The following is a 23,670-nucleotide window of genomic DNA, read 5'->3' as shown; positions in this document are numbered from 1 at the left end:
ACTTTCATCTTTCAATTACCGGCAATTGTCTCAAACTTTCCTTGAGAGTCTCTTTTGTCATTCTGGTTAAATATGTACAGTGATTATCATTAAGTCTCATTATAATGAGATATAGCGCTACATCTTTCCTATCATGTTTCAGTTGCAGTATTTATTTTACGCCCCCCTTCTTTACTTTAAAAATAGTTTCTTTTTCAATTTTAATAAAAGTAGATGAGGTTGGGGGAAGCTAGCTTCCATGTGAAGTGTTTAACGCCTCCCTCCCTCATTTAATGTTACACGAGAGAGATCTGGGGTTAGCAACCTCCCAGACCATATGTTGTATTGTAGCGCTCTCTCTCTCTCTCTCTCTCTCTCTCTCTCTCTCTCTCTCTCTCTCTGTGTGTGTGTGTGTGTGTGTTGGTCAGGAAGCTCTGAGCTGTAGTAACACTAGTCACTCACTTTTCACCCTAGATAAGAAACTTTGAGCTGTAGTAACTCTCCTTATTCACCTTCTATTCTGGAAAGGAAGCTCTGAGCTATAGTAATTCCCTTGTCTCTTACGTTCTACCCTGGACAGGAAGCTCTGAGCTGTAGTAACTCTCAAGCCACTCACTTTCCACCCTAGATAAGAAACTTTGAGCTGTAGTAACTCTCCTTATTCACCTTCCAGTCTGGAAAGGAAGCTCTGAGCTGTAGTAACGCCTTCCACCCTGAACGTTGGCTCTGAGTTCCTAGATCTGGTGCAATGTTTTCCCCTTGCACTCTGGGCACTGTCGATTCCTGCTTTTGTGACAGTTTGATATCGTTCACTTTTGGCACCAAGCTCAATAGACCTTGTTAAATCTTTTTTTTCCCCTTCCTTTTACCTTTTTTAAAAATATGGATGTCAGATTTCATGGTTTCAAGGCAACTCTCCATGGCTTTGTGCAAATTGAAGTGAATATCTGGAACGGGGCTATAAATATGTCAGTTTGATCTTTTGGAGATTTACCATGGCAATAAACTAACTTGCATTAAAGTTGCACATACCTCTTCTAAGGCTAGTTTACCTTGGGATTCTAATACACAAAAAAAGCATTATAATCCACACATTTCTAGTCGGTAGGTCACTGCGACATTGCCGAGGTTGAACTCAAGAGGAAATGTTTGCGGCATCAGCCAGCCAATCCCTGTTACCACTCTGTGCTGGCAGATAGTATTGGAGGAACTGTAAAACAAATATAACAGGTAGTATTGGAGGAACTGTAAAATCTAGTAAAAGTATTTTAAGCTGGCTAGGGTGTCTAGCAAAAGTCCATTTTTAAAGAGTATGTGGCTAGTCCCTTTGTCTTCTTGCAGAGGTGGACTTCAAAGCATTTGGGCAATCTCTTTTACATGAGTGAGGCGAATAAGGACTCTTACAAACTGACTTGACTCTCCTTTCCATGCTAGCATAAATGTGATTCTTAATCTGGATTTTGGCAAACTACGAGTCCCATTATCCTGACCATTGGTCCTCTGGAGGGTCTCAGATTCCCCATTCCTGTCAGGTGAGGGGTGCCTTTGGAGCACCAAACTGAGTACCACTGCTCTCTGGAGAGCAAAGACTGCACTTTCTGCCTGGCTAGGCCGACATTCTCAGCAGGTTATAAGATGAGGCACAAATACAGGATGGGTGACACTTGGCTTGAGAGCAGTACATGTGAAAAGGATCTAGGAGTCTTGGTAGACCACAAACTTGACATGAGTCAACAGTGTGATGCAGCAGCTAAAAAAGCCAATGCAATTCTAGGCTGCATCAATAGGAGTATAGCATCTAGATCAAGGGAAGTAATAGTACCAGTGTATTCTGCTCTGGTCAGACCTCACCTGGAGCACTGTGTCCAGTTCTGGGCACCACAGTTCAAGAAGGATACTGACAAGCTGGAACGTGTCCAAAAGAGGGCAACCAAAATGGTCAAAGGCCTGGAAACGATGCCTTATGAGGAATGACTTAGGGAGCTGGGTATGTTTAGCCTGGAGAAGAGAAGGTTAAGGGGTGATATGATAGCCATGTTCAAATATATAAAAGGATGTCCTATAGAGGAGGGAGAAAGGTTGTTTTCTGCTGCTCCAGAGAAGTGGAGATGGTGCAATGCATTCAAGCTACAAGAAAGAAGATTCCACCTAAACATTAGGAAGAACTTCCTGACAGTAAGAGCTGTTTGATAGTGGAATTTGCTGCCAAGGAGTGTGGTGGAGTCTCCTTCTTTTGAGGTCTTTAAGCAGAGCCTTGACAGCCATCTGTCAGGAATGCTTTGATGGTGTTTCCTGCTTGGCAGGGGGTTGGACTGGATGGCCCTTGTGGTCTCTTCCAACTCTAGGATTCTATGATTCTAAGATTATAGTTTCACCAGCTGGTGCATTCCTGCAGAGGAAGGTCCGTTCCCTAAAGCAGAGTAGAGGTTTTTGCTTTGAAAATGAACCATTTTGCAATGAAAGGGCATCTGGGCAGCTGGAGAGAACGATGTTGTCAAAAGGAGACGTACGTGACCTTCGGTTGAAATTCAGACTTTTTTTAAAAAAAATAAGTAATTGGACCAGAACTGGTGACAAGGACTTTTCTGCCTGGAGGACGTTTTCTCTGTCCTGCCCAATAGATAACTCCTAGCCACAGAAACACGTGTGATTTTGGGATTCTCCTTAAGATGTTGCCTTGGTCTCTTTTTAAGAGGATGTGCATTCTCGGTGCAGCTGTGTCAGTTGGCTTATGCACAGAAGAGGGAGACAGCAGTCTAGTTACTCTTACATTCTACCAAGCTCAGACACAGTTTGTTTCTGAACTGAGCTAGATGGGCAAGTGGTCTGACACAGACCACAACAACAATGCCATCCATTTGTCATCATCACCATCACCATCATCATCATCTATTTTCTTTTCTTTTGTATACAATTTTTAAATTGTATTTTCTGTTTTATAATTTAAAATACTAATTTTTACATCCTTAAAATATCAGTGACTTCCCTTCTTCTCTTTCCATGGTTCATTTTACATATCATAAATCCCTGCATATTTTGCAAAAACTATACCATTCAGCATTCCATTACTGCATCCATCATAACTTATTTACACTGTTGAATTTATCTTAATGCTGCCAGCTTTTTCAGCTGTACACAGTTATTTCCCATACATTCAATAAATGTTATCCAATCTTCTCTAAACATATGTTCTTCTTGTTCTCTTATTCTATGTGTTAAGTTTGCAAGCTGCGCATATTCTGTCAATTTAAGTTGACACTCTTCTTAGGTTGGGACCTCATCATCATCATCTATTTTCTGTGATTGTGTTCAGCGTTAGAAACTCATATATATAAGCTAGGGACCAAAATGGCTCCTTAGACCAAGGTTGCAGTTGCCAAAACAGAATGTTTACTTGCCATTTAGGGGCAAGACAGCTCTAAAAACTTATTTTTCAAATGATGGACGGACTGTGGTTGATTCTCAGTTAAACATCTGGCTGGTTCAGAAGACAACCTGGAGCAAGTTTAAGGATTTTGAGACCGTCAATAAGAAAAGTCACTTGATCCAGGAACAGTCCACATACACCGTACTTTTCCGTCACGACCCCATGTATAGGACGGCCTCTATTTTGGGGGACTCAAATTTAAGAAAATGGGGGGGGGGGAGATGGCACAGAGCTGCTGAGCTTTTTTTTTTTTTTTTGTAGAGGATTGTCCCGGGTTGTTGAGCTTTTTAAAAATCCGCCAGCAGAAGCTGCCAATCACCCGCCCAACTGCCGGAGTGTCAGCCAATCAACACCACCCATTGACGTAGCAACCAATAGCATGCACAATGGCAGCCTCGGCAGCAACCAATCAAACACCCACCCTATGCACTACCCATGTATAAGATGACCCCAACTTTCTAGCATGATTTTTACAGAAAAACACATAGTCTTATACACAGAAAAGTACGGTATATTGTCCTGTCCCTACCTCTTAATGGTGACATGGACCATTCATATTCTTCACAGCTGTCAGCAGGGCAATGGCTTGTAGTTCGGGTGGTGAGACAACATGTTTGGACACCCATCTCTGTTCCCTTCACAGATACATGGTTTCCAGAGTTGATTAGCAATCAGAGTTCCTGGCAAAGAAAGATTGTTTGTTAAACCACTCTGGGAATTGCAGTTGTGGGACAGGAATGGAGGTTTTCTAATAACTCTCAGCACCCTTAACAAACTACACTTCCCAACTACACTTTTGGGGGGAAGCCATGACTATATACCGTATTTTTCTGTGTATAAGATGCCACCTGTGTATAAGATGCCACCTATTTTGTTGGGTCTCCAAATTAAGAAAATTGGGGGGGGGGAGTATTTATGACGACCCCCAATTTTAAACATTATTTTTTAATAAAAAAAAAAACCCGTAGTCTTATGCACGGGAAAACACGGTAATTCTTTAAATGGATGGTTGTGAATGTACAGCAAACATACTATTTTCTCACGCTTTTGACTCCCTTCATATCTGGGAGAGTTCTGTCAATACTGCATTAGAGTTACGCCGAGACGGAATTCCCTTTTGCCAATTAGGCAGTGATGCAAAATTTCTGAGAAAGCAGAGATGGCTGCCCCTTCACAGCTCATGACTAATGAATGGGTCTCTTTAATGTAGGCCTCTGGCAAGGAACATTTGGAGGAAGTAAGTAGCAACACCAAGAAGCCACGGTTTGCTGGCGCCTGTCTTTGGGGGGGGGGGGGAATGCATGTTGCAACTTACGGGTGACTAACGTCTTAATCACTGGAAAGCTTTCCCCGTGCTGCATATATTATGCTGCAAAACCCTGCTCTGAAGCTGCCTTAGTGTGTATTAACCCTCCTATGCTTCTAAATGAACTTTATGAACTGCTATTACGGGTCAGGCAGGCCTGGATTTAATCACAGGGCGTTTCGTTTTCCTTCCAAAATGTATTTATTTGCCCATTTGTATACCGTTGAGTCATATGGAACCTGATGTAATTGATAAGAACAGTGCGAATTGCTATGGAAAGTGTTTCGGCTGTTTTTAATAATAGCATACAGCTGCGTCCAGGGGGGAGCTTTCATCCTTCAAAAGCCCCTGAAGTGTATGAGAGAGATGGAGCTTGCTTAGTATCCATGGGCAAGGAGTTCCATAGATTGGTATTTCCACATGAAAATGCCAAGCTCTTCGTTGTCACAGAACTGACACGATGTGGCGTTGTCTAAAGCAGTGGTTTTCAACCAGTGTGCTGTGGCACCCTGGGGTGCCTTGAATGATGGCCAGGGATGCCACGGGCAACACCGGCCTCTCTCTCTCTTTCCTCCCCTCCCTTCTCTGATGCCCTCTCGCATCTCTGCCTCGGAAAGGCTTGCACAGCTGTTTGTTGCAGCAGCCCTGGCTACAAGCTCCGCAGGCGAATGGTGCCTCTGGGGCTGGCCAGGGGGCGCTTCCCAGGTCCCTGGAGGGGGGCAGCTCAGAGGCCAGGGGTGCGGCTGCCCAGAGGACTCCCAAGGAGAGAGGAGAGGAGGCTGAGGAAATACTCCACAAGGGAGGGTGTTGGAAAAAGAGCTGGGAGGGGCTGCCAGCTCTTCAGGCAAGGGGTGAAATACAGTATCTGGGCTCCTGAGCCCCACAGGGGTGCTGCAAGAAGAATATAGTTGGTCAAGGGAGCCATGGACCGAAAAAGGTTGAAATCTAGTCTAAAGCATAGTGCATTGGACAGTGATTGCAATTATCTATGTATATATGAACAGAAAAAGATATATTCTCTGGGTAATTGTGGTCAGAAAGGCTTAACACTACAGAGGGATGCTGTTGGTCTGCAATTGCCCTGTTTTCTATAGCAGGCACCCCCAAACTTTGGCCCTCCAAATGTTTTGGACTATAATTCCCATCTTCCCCGACCACTGGTCCTGTTAGCTAGCTAGGGATCATGGGAGTTGTAGGCAAAAACATCTGGAGGGCCAAAGTTTGGGGATGCTTGTTCTATAGGGTCTCTCAGACCGCATTACTTACACATCTTCTCCTTTAACTCAGATGACTAGGGAATGTTATGTAAAACACAACAAACATCAGGATGATAAATATAGCACTCCCAACATCCCAACTATGGTATCAACGTGAAATAGCGATTGTTGTGTTAAAGGACAATATTCCCCACATGGGTGTCATTCAGAACCTGTCCACCTTCGATGTCCAATATTCCACCTTCCCGAATTCAGTTTAGCTGAGGTCTGATTGGCCCGAATCTAATTTTAACGACATGGGAAATGGGAGTGGTGGCTGAAACCACGGAGAACGGTCCACCCATGTGTGTTTGTAAGAGGAAGCATTGAGCATGAAGTGTGGCAGGAGTGGAGTTTTGGTCTACGCTTTGGTGTAGACCAACCCCCCCCCCAAAGCATAGGAGAGTTAAACGAAGTGGTACCTCCCTTGTCCATGCTCCCGTGCCATTGGGCTTGTTGCCTTTTATAATAATACGGACTAAAAATGCACACCAGGAGTGGCATGCGTGGTTTCTTGACCTGTATGGTTTGGTGTTTGCTTTGAGCCTCCTATGCCCGAGTGCGTCTTGTTTTGAGTGGTATTATGCTAATGTGTTTTGGCTCTGTGTCCGGGACTGCAAAATCCAATGGTTGTCAAGCATAATACATGGCCGGTGGGTCCGAGTTCACTGGGGTGGGGGCATGTGTGTTTCTGTTTCACACGTTTTATTGAAATCCCCTGGGTCCAGAGCTACCAAGGGAGGTTCCCCTTGTGAGCTGCAGGCACAGTGGTGGTTTCTTGAGGCTGTTTTGCCCAATTCTCTGGGGCCTTTGGAAGTGTGTATTATTCTAGTTGAGTAAGTGATTCCTTTGACCTAGCTGACTCTTGCTGCATTGTGCAAATTGAACCATCTCATTATATGCCATTTCCCCCTAATTCGGTAAATTTTGAGTACTGTTCTATGTTAACCAAGTTCTTGAAAACGTAAATCGGGGGTCCCCAAACCAAGGCCCGGATGAGGCCCAATCGCCTTCTAAATCCGGCCTGTGGACAGTCTGGGAAACAGCATGTTTTTACATGAGTTGAATGTGTCCTTTTATTTTAAATGCATCTCTGGATTATTTGTGGAGCATAGGAATTCGTTCATCCCCCCCCCCCCCCAAGATAGATAGATAGATAGATAGATAGATAGATAGATAGATAGATAGATAGATAGATAGATAGATAGATAGTCCGGGCCCCCACAAGGTCTGAGGGACAGTGGACTGGCCCCCTGGTGAAAAAGTTTGCTGACCCCTGACGTAAATGATAAACATTTAAGGTTCAGCCATTGTGCTTAGCTATGAGGATGGTTGAGGTGAAGGTTATATTGCAGCACAAAATTTACTTCCACAAATTATAGCTCTGCAAATCTTCAGGGTCAATCTCATACTTTTATTTTAGACTTGGTGTCTGGGTTGTGGGGTGTTTTTTGTTTTGTTTTTGTTTTGCAGAAGGAAAATCTTTACTCTTTAATAATTTTTATTACATTTTATGTTTTACAATTTCAAATAAACACTTTACAAACTTTAAAATATCCAATGATTTCCATTCTTCTCTTTCCATGGGTCATTTTACATATCTTACATCCCCGCATAACCATTCAAATCAATTTTCCACTGTTGCATCTGTCAAAAATCATTTACTCTGTTGAATTTATCTTAACGCTGCCAGCGTTTTCAGCTGCATACAGTTATTTTCTATGTATTCAATAAATGTTTTCCAATCTTCTGCAAAAGGAAAATCTTTAGGTAGGTTGCAATCCGACCCCCCTTGCGGACTGAGGAGACGTATAAGCTAAACAAGCTATAGCTTAGGGCCCCACTTTCTTGGCCCCCCCCAAATTTTTTTTAAAGGGAAAAAGAAATCTGGATGCACATTTCCAAAATATAAGATAAAAAAGCAAATAAAATAAAACCTACATACAGCAACAGTGTTTTGTGTTGTGTATGCACCTATTAGGTCCATAAATTACCATATAGCATAAATTCAAAACAAAAAAACAGCGACAATCTGTTGTTGACAAAAGACAGCTGGACAGCTCCGTGTCAAGCGGACACGGAGCAATGGATTCAAACTACAAGAAAGAAGCTTCCACCTAAACATTAGGAAGAATTTCCTGACAGTAAGAGCTGTTTGGCAGTGGAATTTGCTGCCAAGGAGTGTGGTGGACTCTCCTTCTTTGGAGGTCTTTAAGCGGAGGCTTGACAGCCATATGTCAAGAATGCTTTGATGGTGTTTCCTGCTTGGCAGGGGGTTGGACTGGATGGCCCTTGTGGTCTCTTCCAACTCTATGATTACATGATTCTATAGAGGGCCCCTTTACCTTTAGTAGCTTAGGGCCTCATCCAACCTCAATCTGGTCCTGCACACATCTTGCACCAGGCATTGCACCGACGCAACACATGATTCACCTTTGAAGCTCCTGCTACAAGTGTGCAGTGGCAAGCACTAACTTAGCTGCACAAAGATTTATCCATGCACAACACAATGTTTTCCTCCATCCGCCCCCCCCCATGTACCCCCTAAATCTGTGCTGGGAGTTCCTGCAGATCTTGTGCTAATCTATGCAATGATTTAATTGAATATAATAATACAGTGGTGCCTCGCTAGACGAATTTAATTCATTCCATGGGTCTTTTCTTATAACGAAAAATTCGTCTAGCGAATCCCATAGGAATGCATTGAAATTTTTTTTGAATTTTTTTTTGCCCATAGGAACGCATTAATTGAATTTCAATGCATTCCTATGGGAAACCGCGATTCGCTAGACAAATTTTTCATAAAACAAATTCGTCTAGCGAGGCAACCTCCGCTAGAAAAAACCTTTAGTTAAGGAAATTTTGTTAAGCAGGGCATTCGTTAAGCAAGGCACCACTGTAATAATAATAATAATAATAATAATAATAATAATAATAATAATAATAATAATAATAATAAATTTATTATTTATACCCCACCCATCTGCCTGGGTTTCCCCAGCCACTCTGGGTGGCTTCCAACAGAAAAATAGAATAAAATAATCAATTAAACATTAAAAGCCTCCCATACTATCCATATGACTCCTGACATCACCAATGTTGCCTGCATTCACAGACAGTTTATTCCATTACCCCCAGCTGTTGATTTCAGCATTGTATTTGAGGTTTCACACCGCACAGAAGCTACTCCTGGGAACATGTTCCACAAGTTTTGCACTCGTTTCTGTGCAGTTTGCAAGCACGTTGTTTCCTGGAAGTGCTAAACTTTCTATTGTATTCTGCGATATTTGCAGAAGTTGGCTTGTGCGTTGTGTGAAAGCTTGACGGAGATGCGGAAATTAACAGAAAAGTATCAGAGTAATGGAACGAACTGCCATCTCAGGGCAACCTGTAATGAACAATTTGGGGATGCGCCCCCCCCCCCCAGTCTCATGGATTCCAGCAAGAGGATCGAGCATGCAAAGTTGCAATGCTAAGCACACTTTCTGTGTGGAAATTAATTCTTGGGGAAGCATGCTTGGAATTCCACTGAGCACCTCTCCCATCAAAACCCTTGGGACTGAACACTCTTTTTTAGGGTGGATTGTGACCTTTCTGAATAGGTTAACTATCTCCCCCCCGCTCCCCCTCCCCTGATTAACATGCTCTGAATTTTGGGAACATGCTGGCTGTTATAAAGGCAGCTGAACTGTTTTGCTGAGGCTTGAAATACATGCCATGCATATTTAGTTTAAAGCAGTTTTCGGTTGTCTTCAAAACAACAAATTCCTGCCTTGCCGGGTGTTGGACTGGATGATCTTTGGAGATCCCTTCCAACTCTACGATTCTGTGATCAGATTTCAGAATGACGCCTCTCTCTTTCTCTTTCCACCCATGGCAGCTCACCAAATCTCACCGACAAGGCCACATGGTCAAAGTCGACTGGCTGGACAGACTGACCTTTCGGGAGATCGAGATGATCAATGAGGTAGGTCGTAGGGGGCACTGAGCTTCTAATGAGCTTTCGAGCCTTGCTGATGCAAAAACCTCGGCGCACCAGGATGTCTGTAATTCAGGGGGTGCACCCAGTCTCCACCTGCACTCTATGCAAACGTTAAATTAAAGACTCGGCCCTCCGGGCTCTGAAGTTTCTCAGTTCAAAGGCTGGAAATGGATCACAGTTTCTGTGCACAAATGTAAGACGGGAGACACCTGGCTTAATAGCAGTACATGCAAAAACGGATCTAGGGGTCTTGGTGGACCACAAGCTTAAGATGAATCAACAGTGTGATGCAGCAGCAGCAGCAGCAGCAGCTAAAAAAAAAAAAGCTGATGCTTGTCTAGGCTGCACCAATAGTCATATAGTGTCCAGATCTAGAGAAGTGATAGTACCACTCTATTCTGCCTTAGTCAGACCACACTTGGAATATTGTGTCCAGTTCTGAGTGCCACAATTTAAGAAGGATAATGACAAGCTGGAATGTGTGCAGAGGAGGGCAACCAAGATGATCAAGGGTCTGGAAACCAAGCCTGGATGAGGAACAGTTGAAGGAACTGGGAAAGTTTAGCCTGGAAAAGAGGACACTGAGAGGAGAGAGGAGAGCCATCTTCCAATATCTGAAGGGCTTTCGCATGGAACAAGCTTGTTTTCTCCTTTTCTGGAGATTCATAGAATCATAGAATTGTAGAGTGTGGAAGGGACTGTGAGGGTCATCTAGTGCAAACCCTTTGCAATGCAGGAATCTCAACTAAAGTATCCATAACAGATGGCCATCCAACCTCTTCTTAAAAACCTCGAACAGAGGAGAGTCCATCACCTCTTGTGGGAGTGTGTTCCACTGTTGAACAGCTGTTACTGTCAGATTTCCCCCCCCTACATGTTTTTTTTCCTACAAGAAAGGAGATTCCTACATTTAGTCAGAAACTCCTTTCTTGTAACTTGAAGCCATTGGTTTGAGTCCTACCTCCAGAGCAGGAGAAAACAATCTTGTTACCAGGCAGGAGATTCCGACTAAACATCAGGAAGAACTTTCTGACAGTAAGGGCTGTTTGACAATTGAATGGATTTCAACTCCAAGGTACTCTCCTTCCTTGGAGGTTTTTAAGCAGAGGTTGGACAACCATCTGTCATGGATACTTTAGCTTTGATTCCTGCATTGCAGGGGGTTGGACTAAATGCCCCTTGGTGTCCCTTTTAACTCTACAATTATAGGATTCTGGGACGTGAAACTGTCTTATGTTGAGCACACAGATCACCCATCTCAATCAGTATAGGCTACACTGACTGGCAGCAGTTCTTCAGGGTTTCGGGTAAGGAGAATTCCCAATAGAGCTGCCATTGTTGATTGAGCTTGGGACCTTCTGCATTCAAAGCATGTGTTCTGCTGCTGAGCAATACAGCCCATCCCAACGAAACAGTCCAAAAGGCAGGAACTGCGGCAACACCTGTCCCATGAAACAGTCTTGGATATTCATATTTGATGGAGCAGTCTGACATATTTGCATTTGATTTAGTACATTTTCTAACCCCCCCCAAAAAAAAATCATTATTTGAATGCTGCGTGGCAGCCTTTGACTTCCCTGCACACATTGATTGCTTAGTGCAGTAGTCCCCAGTCTTTTCTGACCAGGGGCCCATCTTTAATCCACACATGAATTTGGAGACCCACTTCTTCCCCTTTCTTACCCTATATTTGCATTGTAGTGCTTCTCCAGCAACCCACCTTAGATCCAGCTGTGACCTGTCCCCAATACCCAACAGATTAGTGCAGTGTTTCTCAGACTTGTCTTGACAGCTGCTGGAGACCCAACTCCCATTATCTGTAGCTAGCAGGGCCAGTGGTCAGAGACGATGGGCGTTGCAGTCCGGCAACAACTGGAGAACAACGTTTGCAAAACAGGAGATTGGTGGGTCTGCAGAGAAGCAGAGACTCCGAACCTACATAACGTCTACAGCCTGCCATCATGGTTCTTCTCCCCCCAAAATAAAATCAAATAAAATAAAATAAAATAAAACCTTCTGTCAGAGAGAGGACTGGCAGGAAGCAGACCTCTCTACCGACACACACACACTGGCAAGACGGGACAGAGAGCAGCAAGGCAGGAAGGAGGTTCCAGGGCTCTAGCAGCATCCTGGAGCTTCGGGAGATAGAGGAAAGGGGAAGGAGGTTCCAAGGCTCGAGCAGAACCCTGGAGCTGCAACTGCAGTTGGGAAGCAGAGAAGAAGGGGCGGAGCCAGCTTCAACAGAGGGTGGAAAGGAGGGGGGAGAATCAACGGCACCTGAGGAGAAAGGTTGGACACAATGGGGATCCGTAGCGCTGGTAGGAGGGGCGTTTTGGGGACCAGTCTTAAAGGCTGGGTCAGAGCCCGCCAGACGCCATTGCGGGCTTCTCCCCCACGCTGAGCGGACATGATTTGAGACATCTCAGCTCTGTATATAGAATGCACAAAAAAAACTCTGAAAATCCAGAAGACGTGTGGAGTGCTTACTCGGGAGTAGCCAACACCAATCCGTGACACCTTCCTTGTAACAACTTTGGAAGTTTCAGTCAGTTTAGCCGTCCTGGTTTTGGGTTACCACAAACCAAGGTGTTGTGGCAGCAGCATGGAAATCTGATCCATATGTTGCCTGTGCCGGAGATAATTCATTCTTTCCCCATTGCACAAGCAACAGGTGTTTCTTTCTCGGTGCAGTTTATCCTAGCATTAAATCTCTCTCTCCCCCCCCCCCCCAACTCTCCCTCTATCTCTTTGCTTTCAGAGTGAAAAGCGCAGTTCCAACTTTATGTATCTGATGATTGAATTCCGCTGCGCAAAATGCGATGACAAAGAATACGGGATAGTTTATTACGAGAAGGTACGCGGCTTTCACGAGCTTTTACGTTTTTTGTTTATTTTTGTATCTCAAGCGCCAGGCAAACAAATTTGCATGTTTCCCCTCGTGCCAGGGCTGGTGGTGGAATACTTATTCCCCCACCCTTCCAGGACAGTCTAGCAGACACAGCTGCCAGGTGGCAATCACTTATGTGAGCATGCAAATCAAATACAGAAGCTGTCATGTGATTGCGTTTTCCAGTCGTTCATGGAATGCACTTCAGGTTTATAGAATTTTGATAAGTGCAACAATTTTAAGAATCTTTAGATTCACCGGCCCAGCTTTCCTTCTTTGTTTCCTGCCCTCAACCCACTTCCCCCCCCAAACAACCCCACTTCTAATAAACACCCCCACCATCACAACTTAAAGTAATTAATTAGTTCATTAATCAATGTATGTTAATTTGGGTCTTAATTTGGGTCTCTAATCAAGGTTTGACTTTGTTCATTTGCAAATCCAGAGTGGCAAGGCATGAGGCATAACTATAACTACAGGCGCAAAATTGTAAGGCATGTTCATTACCTTCATAATCATAATATGAAATTTAAAGAGTGGGGAAAGCAACTTAAAGCATTGTAATATAACGATATAGCGCCTTTGAAAATAACATAGCTTAGAAATGGCATTTGTTTGTGTGTGCGGTTGCAGTGATAGTTTTTCCCCCCTGGTAGATATATTGGCAAGCAATTAACTCAAGTGCTTGCTGTTTCCCACCCTAACAGAAGATCTGGCCTCTTCCTAACTTCCTCCAGCCCTTAACAAAATCTAGTATCCTAGTATTTTGGTAGGAATGTTGATTGTTGCCCCGTCAGTAACTGCTTTCTAGAATTCTGTTGTTTTCAGCTGGGTAGGAGTGTGTGAAGAAGAGTTGGATAATAAATAAATAAGCAGTAAGCAAGCAGACAAGAAAAAAAAAAGATTATATAAACCTTATATTGATTGGGAACTGGACTAAAGGGATCTAGTTTTCATTTATGCAGATGATGGATACCCCTAAACTATCTGGGGGTGCAAAATTGATCTGAGACCCTGCTCTTCTTAATATTTCTTCATTCTGATCACTTTTACACAGTCCAGGATTTGCATTCCAAAACAGTTATCATACTCACATTGGCTAAGGAACCATTGCTGTTTTCTTCTTTGAGTAATTTATAGCATCTTATTATGCCGATTACATGATGTTTCCTTTAATCTCATCATCCAAAGGTCTCAGGTGTGGTTGGCATTTGTCTCTCTCAGGAGACAACAGAAGTATGTGCTGTGGTCTAAACCACTGAGCCTCTTGGGCTTGCGGTTCAGAAGGTCGGCGGTTCGAATCCCTGCAACGGGGTGAGCTCCCCTTGCTCTGTCCCAGCTCCTGCCAACCTAGCAGTTCAAAAGCACACCAGTGCAAGTAGATAAATAGGTACTGCTGTGGCGGGAAGGTAAACGACACTTCCGTGCGTTCTGGTTTCCATCACAGTGTTTCTGTTGTGCCAGAAGCGGTTTAGTCTTGCTGGCCGCATGACCCGGAAAGCTGTCTGTGGACAAACGCCGGCTCCCTCAGCCTGAAAGCAAGATGAGTGCTACAACCCCATAGTCACCTTTGACTGGACCTAACCACCCCGGGGTCCTTTGCCTTTTTAATTTTATATGTGTACTTCTATTGGTCTCATGTAACTGTCACAGAAATCCTGTACAAAGTTCCAGGCAGCCGGCACAAGATGATAGCGGGTTGAAGTTTACACCTGTTTTCGGTTTATTGTGACTCCTGAACTGCTTGCTGAAGCTGATGGTTTTGTGGTCCTACCAGGGCCCAAATGAACACTAGAGATCGAATCTCCTTTCAAGCAGCGAAGCAAATTGGGCAGGCCTTGGATGACCCAGCCTCTCTCGCTCTCTCAAACTAGCCTATCTTACAGGGCTGATGTAACTGGGGATGGACTGGGATCACCTTCTGTATGGAGCTCCCCTATGGACCTCCTTTGGAGTAAGGCCAGAATACAGGCTGTATGCTCTGCTTTAGTCCTGCTCTCTGTGTCATGAAAGTGGGGAGGGAACGTTGCTTACTGCTCTGAATGGCATTCTCATGAATGGGTGATGACTTTTTTACAACCTCATTTCCCTATATCATAATTTGATGAGCTTTCATTAAAGGTTAGATAAAATCTTATTTTCAAAGAGATTTGATAAAGAAAAACGTCACACACATTTTATTTATCAGTTTTTTGACCATTTTTGAAGTCACTGTAAGCAGATAAAAAATTGAACCCAAGCTTTAGAGTCAAATATATACAACACTATATAGGGTCATCAAACACACAAGGAAGCTTTTTTTAGCTGCAGTAACAGTATAGGCGCTGCTAGAGGGCGATGTTTTTCTACCTCTCCTGTAGGTTCTTTTCCCAGCATGCCCGGCAGGGTCTTCTGGCTGAGTTTTGAGGTCCCAAAAAGGGGCTTTTACCTTGCGCAGCTGTGACATTTGTATACCCTATGTTGCTAAGAACACTCCCCATTGTGGAATGTGGTGCTGTGTCCAAATTTGATACGAAATATATATAGAATTGTTAATACAATTTCATGAAATGGTAAAACAGCATACAAAAAAAATAAAACCGGTTTGTGCGTAACCTTTTTTAAATATTTCAATGGAATATGCCTCATTTTAGTCATTAATAGGCAAAAGTTCATCCATTTGTGCTACAGGAAATATTTTTTGAGGGGGAAAAATGAAAAAGTCGTCACCCTAATGTGCAACAAGATGTGCCTGAGCAGGGGATTTGCTGTTCAAAACAGAAGGGAAGGGGAATATCCTAAAATAGCCTTGACCCTGGGTGTGTCCTGATGAACCTGCTAGATTATTCGAAAACAAATCCTAGCCATTGCGTATTTCAAAATGTGTTTCCATTCCATGGCTTTGTTGCGTTGTGTTGTCTCTTTCCCCACAAGGCCGGATTTCCATGTCCCCCTCACTTCCCCCCATGCTGTGGCTTTCTCCAAGGTACTGCGGCTTAAGAGCTGAATTTCCAAATCTTGCCTCTGGAACATATTAAGTCCCTTTGACAAGCCGCATTGATCCTTATCAGCTGATAGATTTAATGTTCCTTTCTCTGAACGGCTTTGTCACCTAGGACGGCGATGAGTCATCGCCCATTTTAACGAGCTCTGAGATCGTCAAGGTTCCAGATCCACAGATGTCAATGGTGAGTCATTTTCTGCACAACGTAGTCCGTGGAACGGCAAGGGGATGCTGAAACGGGGAGTGTGTATTCATGCACCTTAATGTACAAATGAGGATGCCTCAGTTTTCCATAAGTAATCATAATCTTATTTATATGACACCCATCTGATTGGCTTGCTCCAGCCACTCTGGATGGCTCCCAACAAAATATTAAAAACACAGTAGAACATAAACCATTAAAAAACTTCCCTATACAGGGGTGTCTTCAGGTAGCTTCTAAAGGTGGCTTTTAAGTCATGCAAACACTCCGATATAATGCAGAAGTTAACACTAGGGGAACGTTAAGGAAGCGGAACAAACTGTTGTGTGAATGCAGGGGTATTTTCCTCCTCTCTCAACTAACTTTTGTTTACTGAAGGAAAACCTAGTGGAAAGGAAACACCACAAGCTCGCTCGGAGTTTAAGAAGTGGACCTTCTGACCACGATCTCAAGCCCAACGCTGCTACCCGAGATCAGCTCAACGTATGTTGTTGTTCCCCACACACCTTTGAACGGATGTTGGACATTGTTGGCCGGCAGCTCCTGAAATGCAAACACAAGACATTATGTGTGTTACCTGTACCCCAATTTTCAGCCTCACCCTCTCAAACTGACCTGATTAAGGCACTGTGCACTGATTTATGGCTAGTGCTGATCACAGTTTGGAAACCTAAACCTTGGTTAAGGCTTCCAAACAGTACAGCTGTAGTTTAGAGCACCTTATCTGTTTGCATTTCCCAGCCTCTCAGCACTCCTGCAGGAGGTTAGCCTCCAGCAGAGGGCATAGCGATGGTTTGTTCTTTCTGACTTCAAAGTTAGCCCAAATCATGGTTTGCAATCATTACATCAAACCACACTGTTATAATAATACTAATAATATATTATTTGTACCCCACGCATCTGGCTGGGTTTCCCCAGCCACTCTGGGCGGCTTCCAACAGAATATTAAAATACAGTAATCTATTAAACATTAAAAGCTTCCCTAAACAGGGCTGCCTTCAGATGTCTTCTAAAAGTCTGGTAGTTGTTTTTCTCTTTGACATCGGGTGAGAGGGCGTTCCACAGGCAGGGTGCCACTACCGGGAAGGCCCTCTGCCTGGTTCCCTGTAACCTCGCTTCTTGCAGTGAGGGAACCGCCAGAAGGCCCTCGGCGATGGACCTCAGTGTCCGGGCAGAATGATGGGGGTGAAGATGCTCCTTCAGGTAAACTGTCACCGAGGCCGTTTAGGGCTTTAAAGGTCAACACCAACACTTTGAATTGTGCTTGGAGACGTACTGGGAGCTGTTCTTCTTCAGTCACATTTTGACAGCTGATTGCAGATCCAGACACGTTGAGAGAAGCACTTGCTTTTCTCTGGTGTCTCGGTAACCTGGATATTGGAGATGTTGGAGCTGTGACAATTGTAGAATACAATTGAACTGAGGTATCAGCTCCAAGGGACCACCTGAGATAAGCCCCTGATGATAGTACCAAGGAGCAGCCTAAAAGCAGTTTGGTTGGGGGGAGAATGCTCAAGTTAGTCTTCTCCCGCATGCCCAGATGAAGTGCTCGTAAGAAGTGGGGCTAATTGTTGCAAAGAGAACTGATAGAAGAAGCAAGTGCAGTGGTACCTTGGTTCTCAAACTTAATCCATTTCGGAAGTCCGTTCCAAAACCAAAGCGTTCCAAAACCAAGGCACGCTTTCCCATAGAAAGTAATGCAAAACGGATTAATCCGTTTCAGACTTTTAAAAACAACCCCTAAAACAGCAATTTAGCATGAATTTTCCTACGTAACGAGACCATGGATCCATAAAATGAAAGCGATAAACAATGTACTGCAGTCACACAATCAATCAATTAGTAGCTGGACTGGGTTCCACACAGTCACAAGAAAGAGAGAGAGAGAACCGCAGAAATGCAAAATAAATAGCAAAAACAGACAAACCTCAGCGTAACACTCAAAACGGAAGTGTGGCATTCAAATCGGAAGCATGACACTCACAAGCCGGGTTTGTGTACTGCATTGATATTTTATTTAGGAATTAGCAGTATATAAATAAATACAAATGAAGTAGAAGATGAGGAGGCACTTCTGACCTCCTACATGTTATTAATAGGTATTATTTTAGAGGTTTGGAGTTTGTGTGCTTAAGATGTGGCGCACAACACCCCACTCCTTCGGTCCAAATAAAAGAAACCCATAAGTACCTCTTTATTTAGATCATCGTGAGCTATCCTCCGACGAAACAGCTGACTTACGAAGAGCAGGACCTCGTGTGGAAATTCCGATACTATCTCACTCATCAGGAAAAGGCGAGTGCCCGAATTAAATTTATATTCTTACAATTACAGTCATACCTTGTGTAGCATTAGATTCATGTTTCGTCTTTTCGGCTTGCGAACGCGTGCACAGACATGCTCTATTGTGCCGTGCATGTGCACAGAAATGACGCTCTAGTTACGGACTTTTTGGGGTGCAAACGGCACCCCGGAAAGGAACGAGTCTGTAACTAGAGGTACCGCTGTGCTTTTTAATGCTGCAGGCATCAAAACATGCAAACGTGTGGGTGTTTTTAAAAATCCGTCCTTCCTTCCCCTGTGGATGTGTGCAGTTTGAAATATTTTAAAATATTCGGTTGTTCTGCACATTCTGCTATCCTGAAACCATGTGAAAGGCTGAATATGCTACCACGGCCCCTGTAGTCTGTAGGGTTTCCACCCCGGGATCGGATGTCGACCTGAGGTTGAAGCATAGTGAGGAAAAGGAAGGGCAGCTAGACAAGAAAAGAAACAAAACGACAACGACTCTTGGATAGTTGCATGGGATTGTAGCTAAGCCAATAAAAGATCATTTGATCCCGCTGTGGTTCAAATCCTGTTCACGGTCCCTTATGGTTGCCATTGCTGTGTTGCTGCTGCTCTTTTAAAGGCAGGGATGAAGTTAGAAATGACGGTGCCTAGTTCAGTCGGAGGAAGGAGGCCCTGTGTGATTGCAGCTTTTTTGTCTTCCAGGCGCTGACAAAGTTCTTGAAGTGTGTCAACTGGTACCTCCCGCAGGAAGCGAAGCAGGCGCTGGAGCTCCTGGGGAAGTGGAAGCCGATGGACGTGGAGGACTCCCTGGAGCTCTTGTCCTCGCACTTCACGAACACCACAGTCCGGCGTTACGCTGTCGCTAGGTTGCAGCAGGCAGACGACGAGGTGTGGGAATGCCCCGCTGTCGCTTGTCCTATATTCCGGTTAGATTCAGCCAGACACGTGTGACTGACTTTTTCCATAGGTTGGCATGTAGAATCATAGAAGCGTAGAGTTGGAAAAGGGCCACATGGATAATTTGGTTTGTTTGTTTGTACCTTGCCCATCTGACTCTGGGCAGCTTACCAACAGTTATAAAAAACATAATAAAACACCAGACATTAAAAACTTCCCTATACAGCGCTGCCTTCAGATGACTGCCGAAGGTTGTGCAGTTATTTATCTCCTTAGCATATGATGGGAGGGTGTGCAATCCCCTACAATGCAGGTATCTTTCACCCAACGTGGGTCTCAAACCCACAACCCTGAGAGTCAGAGTCTCATGCTCTATCGACTGAGCTATCCCAGTACAGTTGTACCTTGGTTTTCAAACAGCTTAGTTCTCAAACATTTTGGCTCCCGGATGCCGCAAACCCAGAAGTGAGTGTTCTGGTTTGAGAACTGTTTTTGGAAGCCGAATGTCTGACGGGGCTTCAACGGCTTCCGATTGGCTGCAGGAGCTTCCTGCAGCCAATCAGAAGCCGTGCTTTGGTTTTTGAACATTTTGGAAGTCGAACGGACTTCCGGAATGGATTCCGTTCGACTTCCAAGGTACGACTGTATGTGTTTTCTCCCTTCCCTCTCTCTTTCCTCCCCACCCTCTTGCTTTCCCTTTTCATCTCTGGCATTGCATCCATCCCCTTTCATCCACCCCTTTTCAAATTTTCAATATTTATGGAATTGGGCTCCAGGGGAAGTCAGGTGAGCTACATCGCTGCCTTCTGTGGAACAAGCTGTAAAGACATACTTTTATCCAGAGTGGCGTTTAGACATTAAAATGTGAGCTGTTGGGTTAGGACAGTTGGGCCATGTGTCCAACGGTTGAGCCGTGTGCCTAGTGCTGGTTTTAAAATGTTCTAGCCCTATGTCTGAGTGCAATGGGGTTTCATCGTTTTGATTCCATTGATTGTAGTTGGTACAGTCGCCTAAAGGAAGGGTGGCTTAAAAGGTCCCCTCCAAATGATGCAAATTGTAATTCACACCAGCTCCAATCAGCATGGACGGTGGTCAGGGATGATGGGAGTTGTAGTCCAACAGCATTTGGAGCCCTGCTGGATCACACCAACATCCCATCTAGACCAGCATGCTGTTCTCACAGTGGCCAACCGAAGGCGCCATTGGGAAACCCAAATGCACAAGCACTTTTTACCGAAACACACGGAGCAAGAAGCGAGTAAATAAGCAGGATAGGTTAGCTTCCAAAGAGTCCTGGGATCCTGGCAGCTTAACGGACCACTGCCACCCCCTTCCTTATTTAGGATCTCCTGATGTATCTGCTCCAGCTGGTCCAGGCCTTGAAGTACGAAAACTTCGACGACATCAAAAATGGGTTGGAACCTACGAAGAAAGACAGTCAGGGATCCATGACGGAAAGCATGGCTACATCTGGGGCGAATCCTGCAGAGATAGAAAGGTAGGCGGGAGACTTAACCTGATTGGAGGTCCGTATGGGAGTGTTGAGTCTAGACTGCATAGTTTTGCATCCTGTCTTCCTGGGGAGAGCAGGTGTGACCGAGGAGGATCATGTTCAGCCTGAGAAGATTCCCAGGAGCCTGATAGAGTGGGCTGGGGATCCTCATGTGGCCCCTTGGGACCTCAGGTTCTCCCCCCAAAAAATATAAAAATAAGAAGAATAAAATATACTAGACTGCATGGACTCAAGGGTCAGCCTTGGGTTAAGACAGCCTCCCATGAGAAAGAGGCCTTAAAATCCATGTATAACCCACTTCCATTCTCCTGTCAGCTCTCAGATCATCACGAGCCCATTGCCTCTCATCTCCTCCCCACCTTCTGCAGCAAAATCAAAGGAGCCTGCTGACAGTGAAAACCTTGAGGTGAGTAAAATACTGATAGGAACCCTTAAGTTTTAAGAGAATGGGCTCTATTGGAGCTAGGAAGGTTCTGGTTTTCAATTCTGAGCCCAACCACGATCTCTCAGAGCAGCCTCTTGTGAGCTACATTGGCTCAACCCCACCTGAATTATACTGTGGCCTACTTTTCAGGGGTCTTGGGTTTCGACGATCTCCAACAAAGTAGTTTTACTAGTTGCAAGGATTTCCCTTTCTGTGATCGATGTTTCCTGCCCTCTCCTCTCCCCATGTGGGTGCCCTGCACCCCAAATCTGCCCCCAAAGGTTGGGGAAAGCCCTAGAACAGATTTAGAGGGCAGGTGTGGGTGTGTGTGGGGGGAATTCAGTTGACCTATGCAATAAAGAAAACATGCATTAAAGAACAGAATCTTAAATAATGAGGGAAATCTAGGTTGAGCAACCTTCACTGTGAATAGGAGACATTGCAAACCTGTCCGAACCAGACAGCAGATATTCAATCCTATCCTTATTGTTGAGCTACCACTGCTAACCTTTTTCTAGGTGTTTCATGCAGTTTGCAGTATAGTGTATAAGGCATTAGGTATCCCTTATCCAGGGAGTTTCTGAGCTTTCTTTAGTGCAAAACTGCTACCGGTGTTATGTTTGAACATAAATATCCCAACGAGCTGTTCATGCATTTCAAACATGTAAAGGTCCTCCGTTTCACAACCTTTAAGCGACGTTTCCCTGTACTTTCAGCAAGACCTTTGCACGTTCTTGATCTCACGAGCCTGCAAGAATTCCACGCTGGCAAACTACTTGTATTGGTAAGTGCAGATAAGGCGGTTGATGCCTTGTAACAACAACAACAACAACAACAACAACAACAACAACAACAACAACAACAACAACAACAACACTTTATTATTTATACACCGCCCATCTGGCTGGGTTTCCCCAGCCACTCTGGGCGGCTTACAACAGAATATTAAATACAATAATCTAATAAATATTAAAAGCTTCCCAAAACAGGGCTGCCTTCAGATGTCTTCTAAAAGTCTGGCAGTTGTTTTTCTCTTTGACATCTGGTGGGAGGGTGTTCCACAGGGTGGGTGCCACTACCAAGAAGGCCCTCTGCCTGGTTCTGTGTAACTTGGCTTCTTGCAACGAGGACACCCGCAAGAAGGCCCTCGGCACTGGACCTCAGTGTCTGGGCAGAATGATGGGGGTTGAGACGCTCCTTCAGGTATACTGTGCGCCAGAAACAGCTGCCGCTCTAGCTTCCTGGCAAGTGGGACGCAGTCCCCTTACCAGCAAGGCAAAAGCTTGTCCGTTTTCTCCCCTCCTCAGTATTCCTCACCCAGCCCAGACATTGACCAAACCTAGACCCCTCGGCCTCAGGAAAACTGAGTGTTTGAATCATGTTTCTTATACCATAGTTTTGCCACTTCTGAATTCCCTAAACACAGACCTTTAGGGGAGGTCAGAAAGGTCCTATAGACCTGCTGTTTCTCCCTCGGACATGGTCTGGGTGCTCATTCCGCCCTCAGAAAAGATTTCTGACCACTTTTGTGTTTTATTGATTTTCAGTTACAAATGAATTAGAGGTGGGGGGCGAGGGCAGGGATAATACCAGTAATGAGGATGATGATTTTAAAAATTACTTGTACCCTGCCCATCTGACTAGGTTGCACCAACAAATATAAAAGCATAATAAAACAGTGACAGGTAACAGTACAGGGCCGTCACAACAAAGGGAAAATATAACAGAAGCAATCAAAGTTGTGGTCCACTGAATGCACAGTAGTCAAATGAAGGTGTCATTCCACAATGTACCTAATGCTGGTTTTTTTGTTTTTTTAAAAAAGTGTTGGTTCTTGTGTGGAGATATCAGTCTATAAACGGGCTTTCCATCCCCCATATTCATGGCTCCCTCCTCCAAACACTTTCTGCATCCTTTATCGGTGACAGAATTGGTCAGTTTATTGTTATACTTCCCCCTCCCCCCACCCCACAAATGCACACTTTCCTCTATCCAGACTCCTCCATTTCTCAGTGCCAAAATCTGAATGTCATCAGCTCCAGTTCTGGCAGACTTAGCTATAAATCCTCGTGTCTGCTGATCAATGGTGTGTTTTGCCTGACCTGCCTCAGCAGGAGTTGGAAATAATCAAAGGGGTGTTTGGATGTAGTAACCCTTGATGAAAGCCTGGAGTTTGATTTGTAATCTGTGGCTGGGATACAGGGAAGGGCAAAAGGAGCTAGAGATACAAAAAGCCTTATTTTGAAAGGCTCTGGAGAGAGAGGAGCTCAGTCTGGTGAGAGGAGACACGGAGGCCCCATCTAAAACAGTATCTTTTTTGGCGATCACTCGTAGCCAAGTAAGATTGTCTTCCATAAACACGGTTTTAAAAGTGAGTCCGTAAGTGACTGTTGAGGCCAATTCTGGATCCACACGTCCTTCTACAGTGGGGACATAGGGTTCCAGACAGGAGTTGATCACGGTGAGCATTTGCCAAGCATGCCTCTCTCTTGGCACTTTTCTCACTTTTGTCCTGAGTTCGA

At 44.5% G+C, this 23,670-nt stretch overlaps 1 protein-coding gene across 2 annotated transcripts in view; it reads left to right on the top strand.

Annotated features, from left to right (window-relative positions):
• Positions 1–23,670, top strand: part of PIK3C3 (phosphatidylinositol 3-kinase catalytic subunit type 3) — a 101,284-nt gene that overhangs the window by 7,388 nt on the left and 70,226 nt on the right. The window contains exons 5-14 of one of the 2 annotated variants that reach the window (XM_035100486.3): positions 4,617–4,643; positions 9,849–9,935; positions 12,709–12,804; positions 15,933–16,004; positions 16,401–16,505; positions 18,225–18,317; positions 19,017–19,202; positions 20,555–20,709; positions 21,040–21,130; positions 21,865–21,932. In XM_035100486.3, the coding sequence (XP_034956377.1) occupies positions 4,617–4,643; positions 9,849–9,935; positions 12,709–12,804; positions 15,933–16,004; positions 16,401–16,505; positions 18,225–18,317; positions 19,017–19,202; positions 20,555–20,709; positions 21,040–21,130; positions 21,865–21,932 (980 nt within the window). The remainder of the gene's footprint in view (positions 1–4,616; positions 4,644–9,848; positions 9,936–12,708; positions 12,805–15,932; positions 16,005–16,400; positions 16,506–18,224; positions 18,318–19,016; positions 19,203–20,554; positions 20,710–21,039; positions 21,131–21,864; positions 21,933–23,670) is intronic. The other variant, XM_035100487.3, reaches the window with a different exon arrangement.

Source organism: Zootoca vivipara, chromosome 10 (genome assembly GCF_965207765.1).
Source record: "Zootoca vivipara chromosome 10, rZooViv2.hap1.1, whole genome shotgun sequence".
Classification (NCBI taxonomy): domain Eukaryota; kingdom Metazoa; phylum Chordata; class Lepidosauria; order Squamata; family Lacertidae; genus Zootoca; species Zootoca vivipara.
The sequence above is the reverse complement of the archived record's forward strand: the minus strand, read 5'-3'. Positions and strand labels throughout refer to the sequence as shown.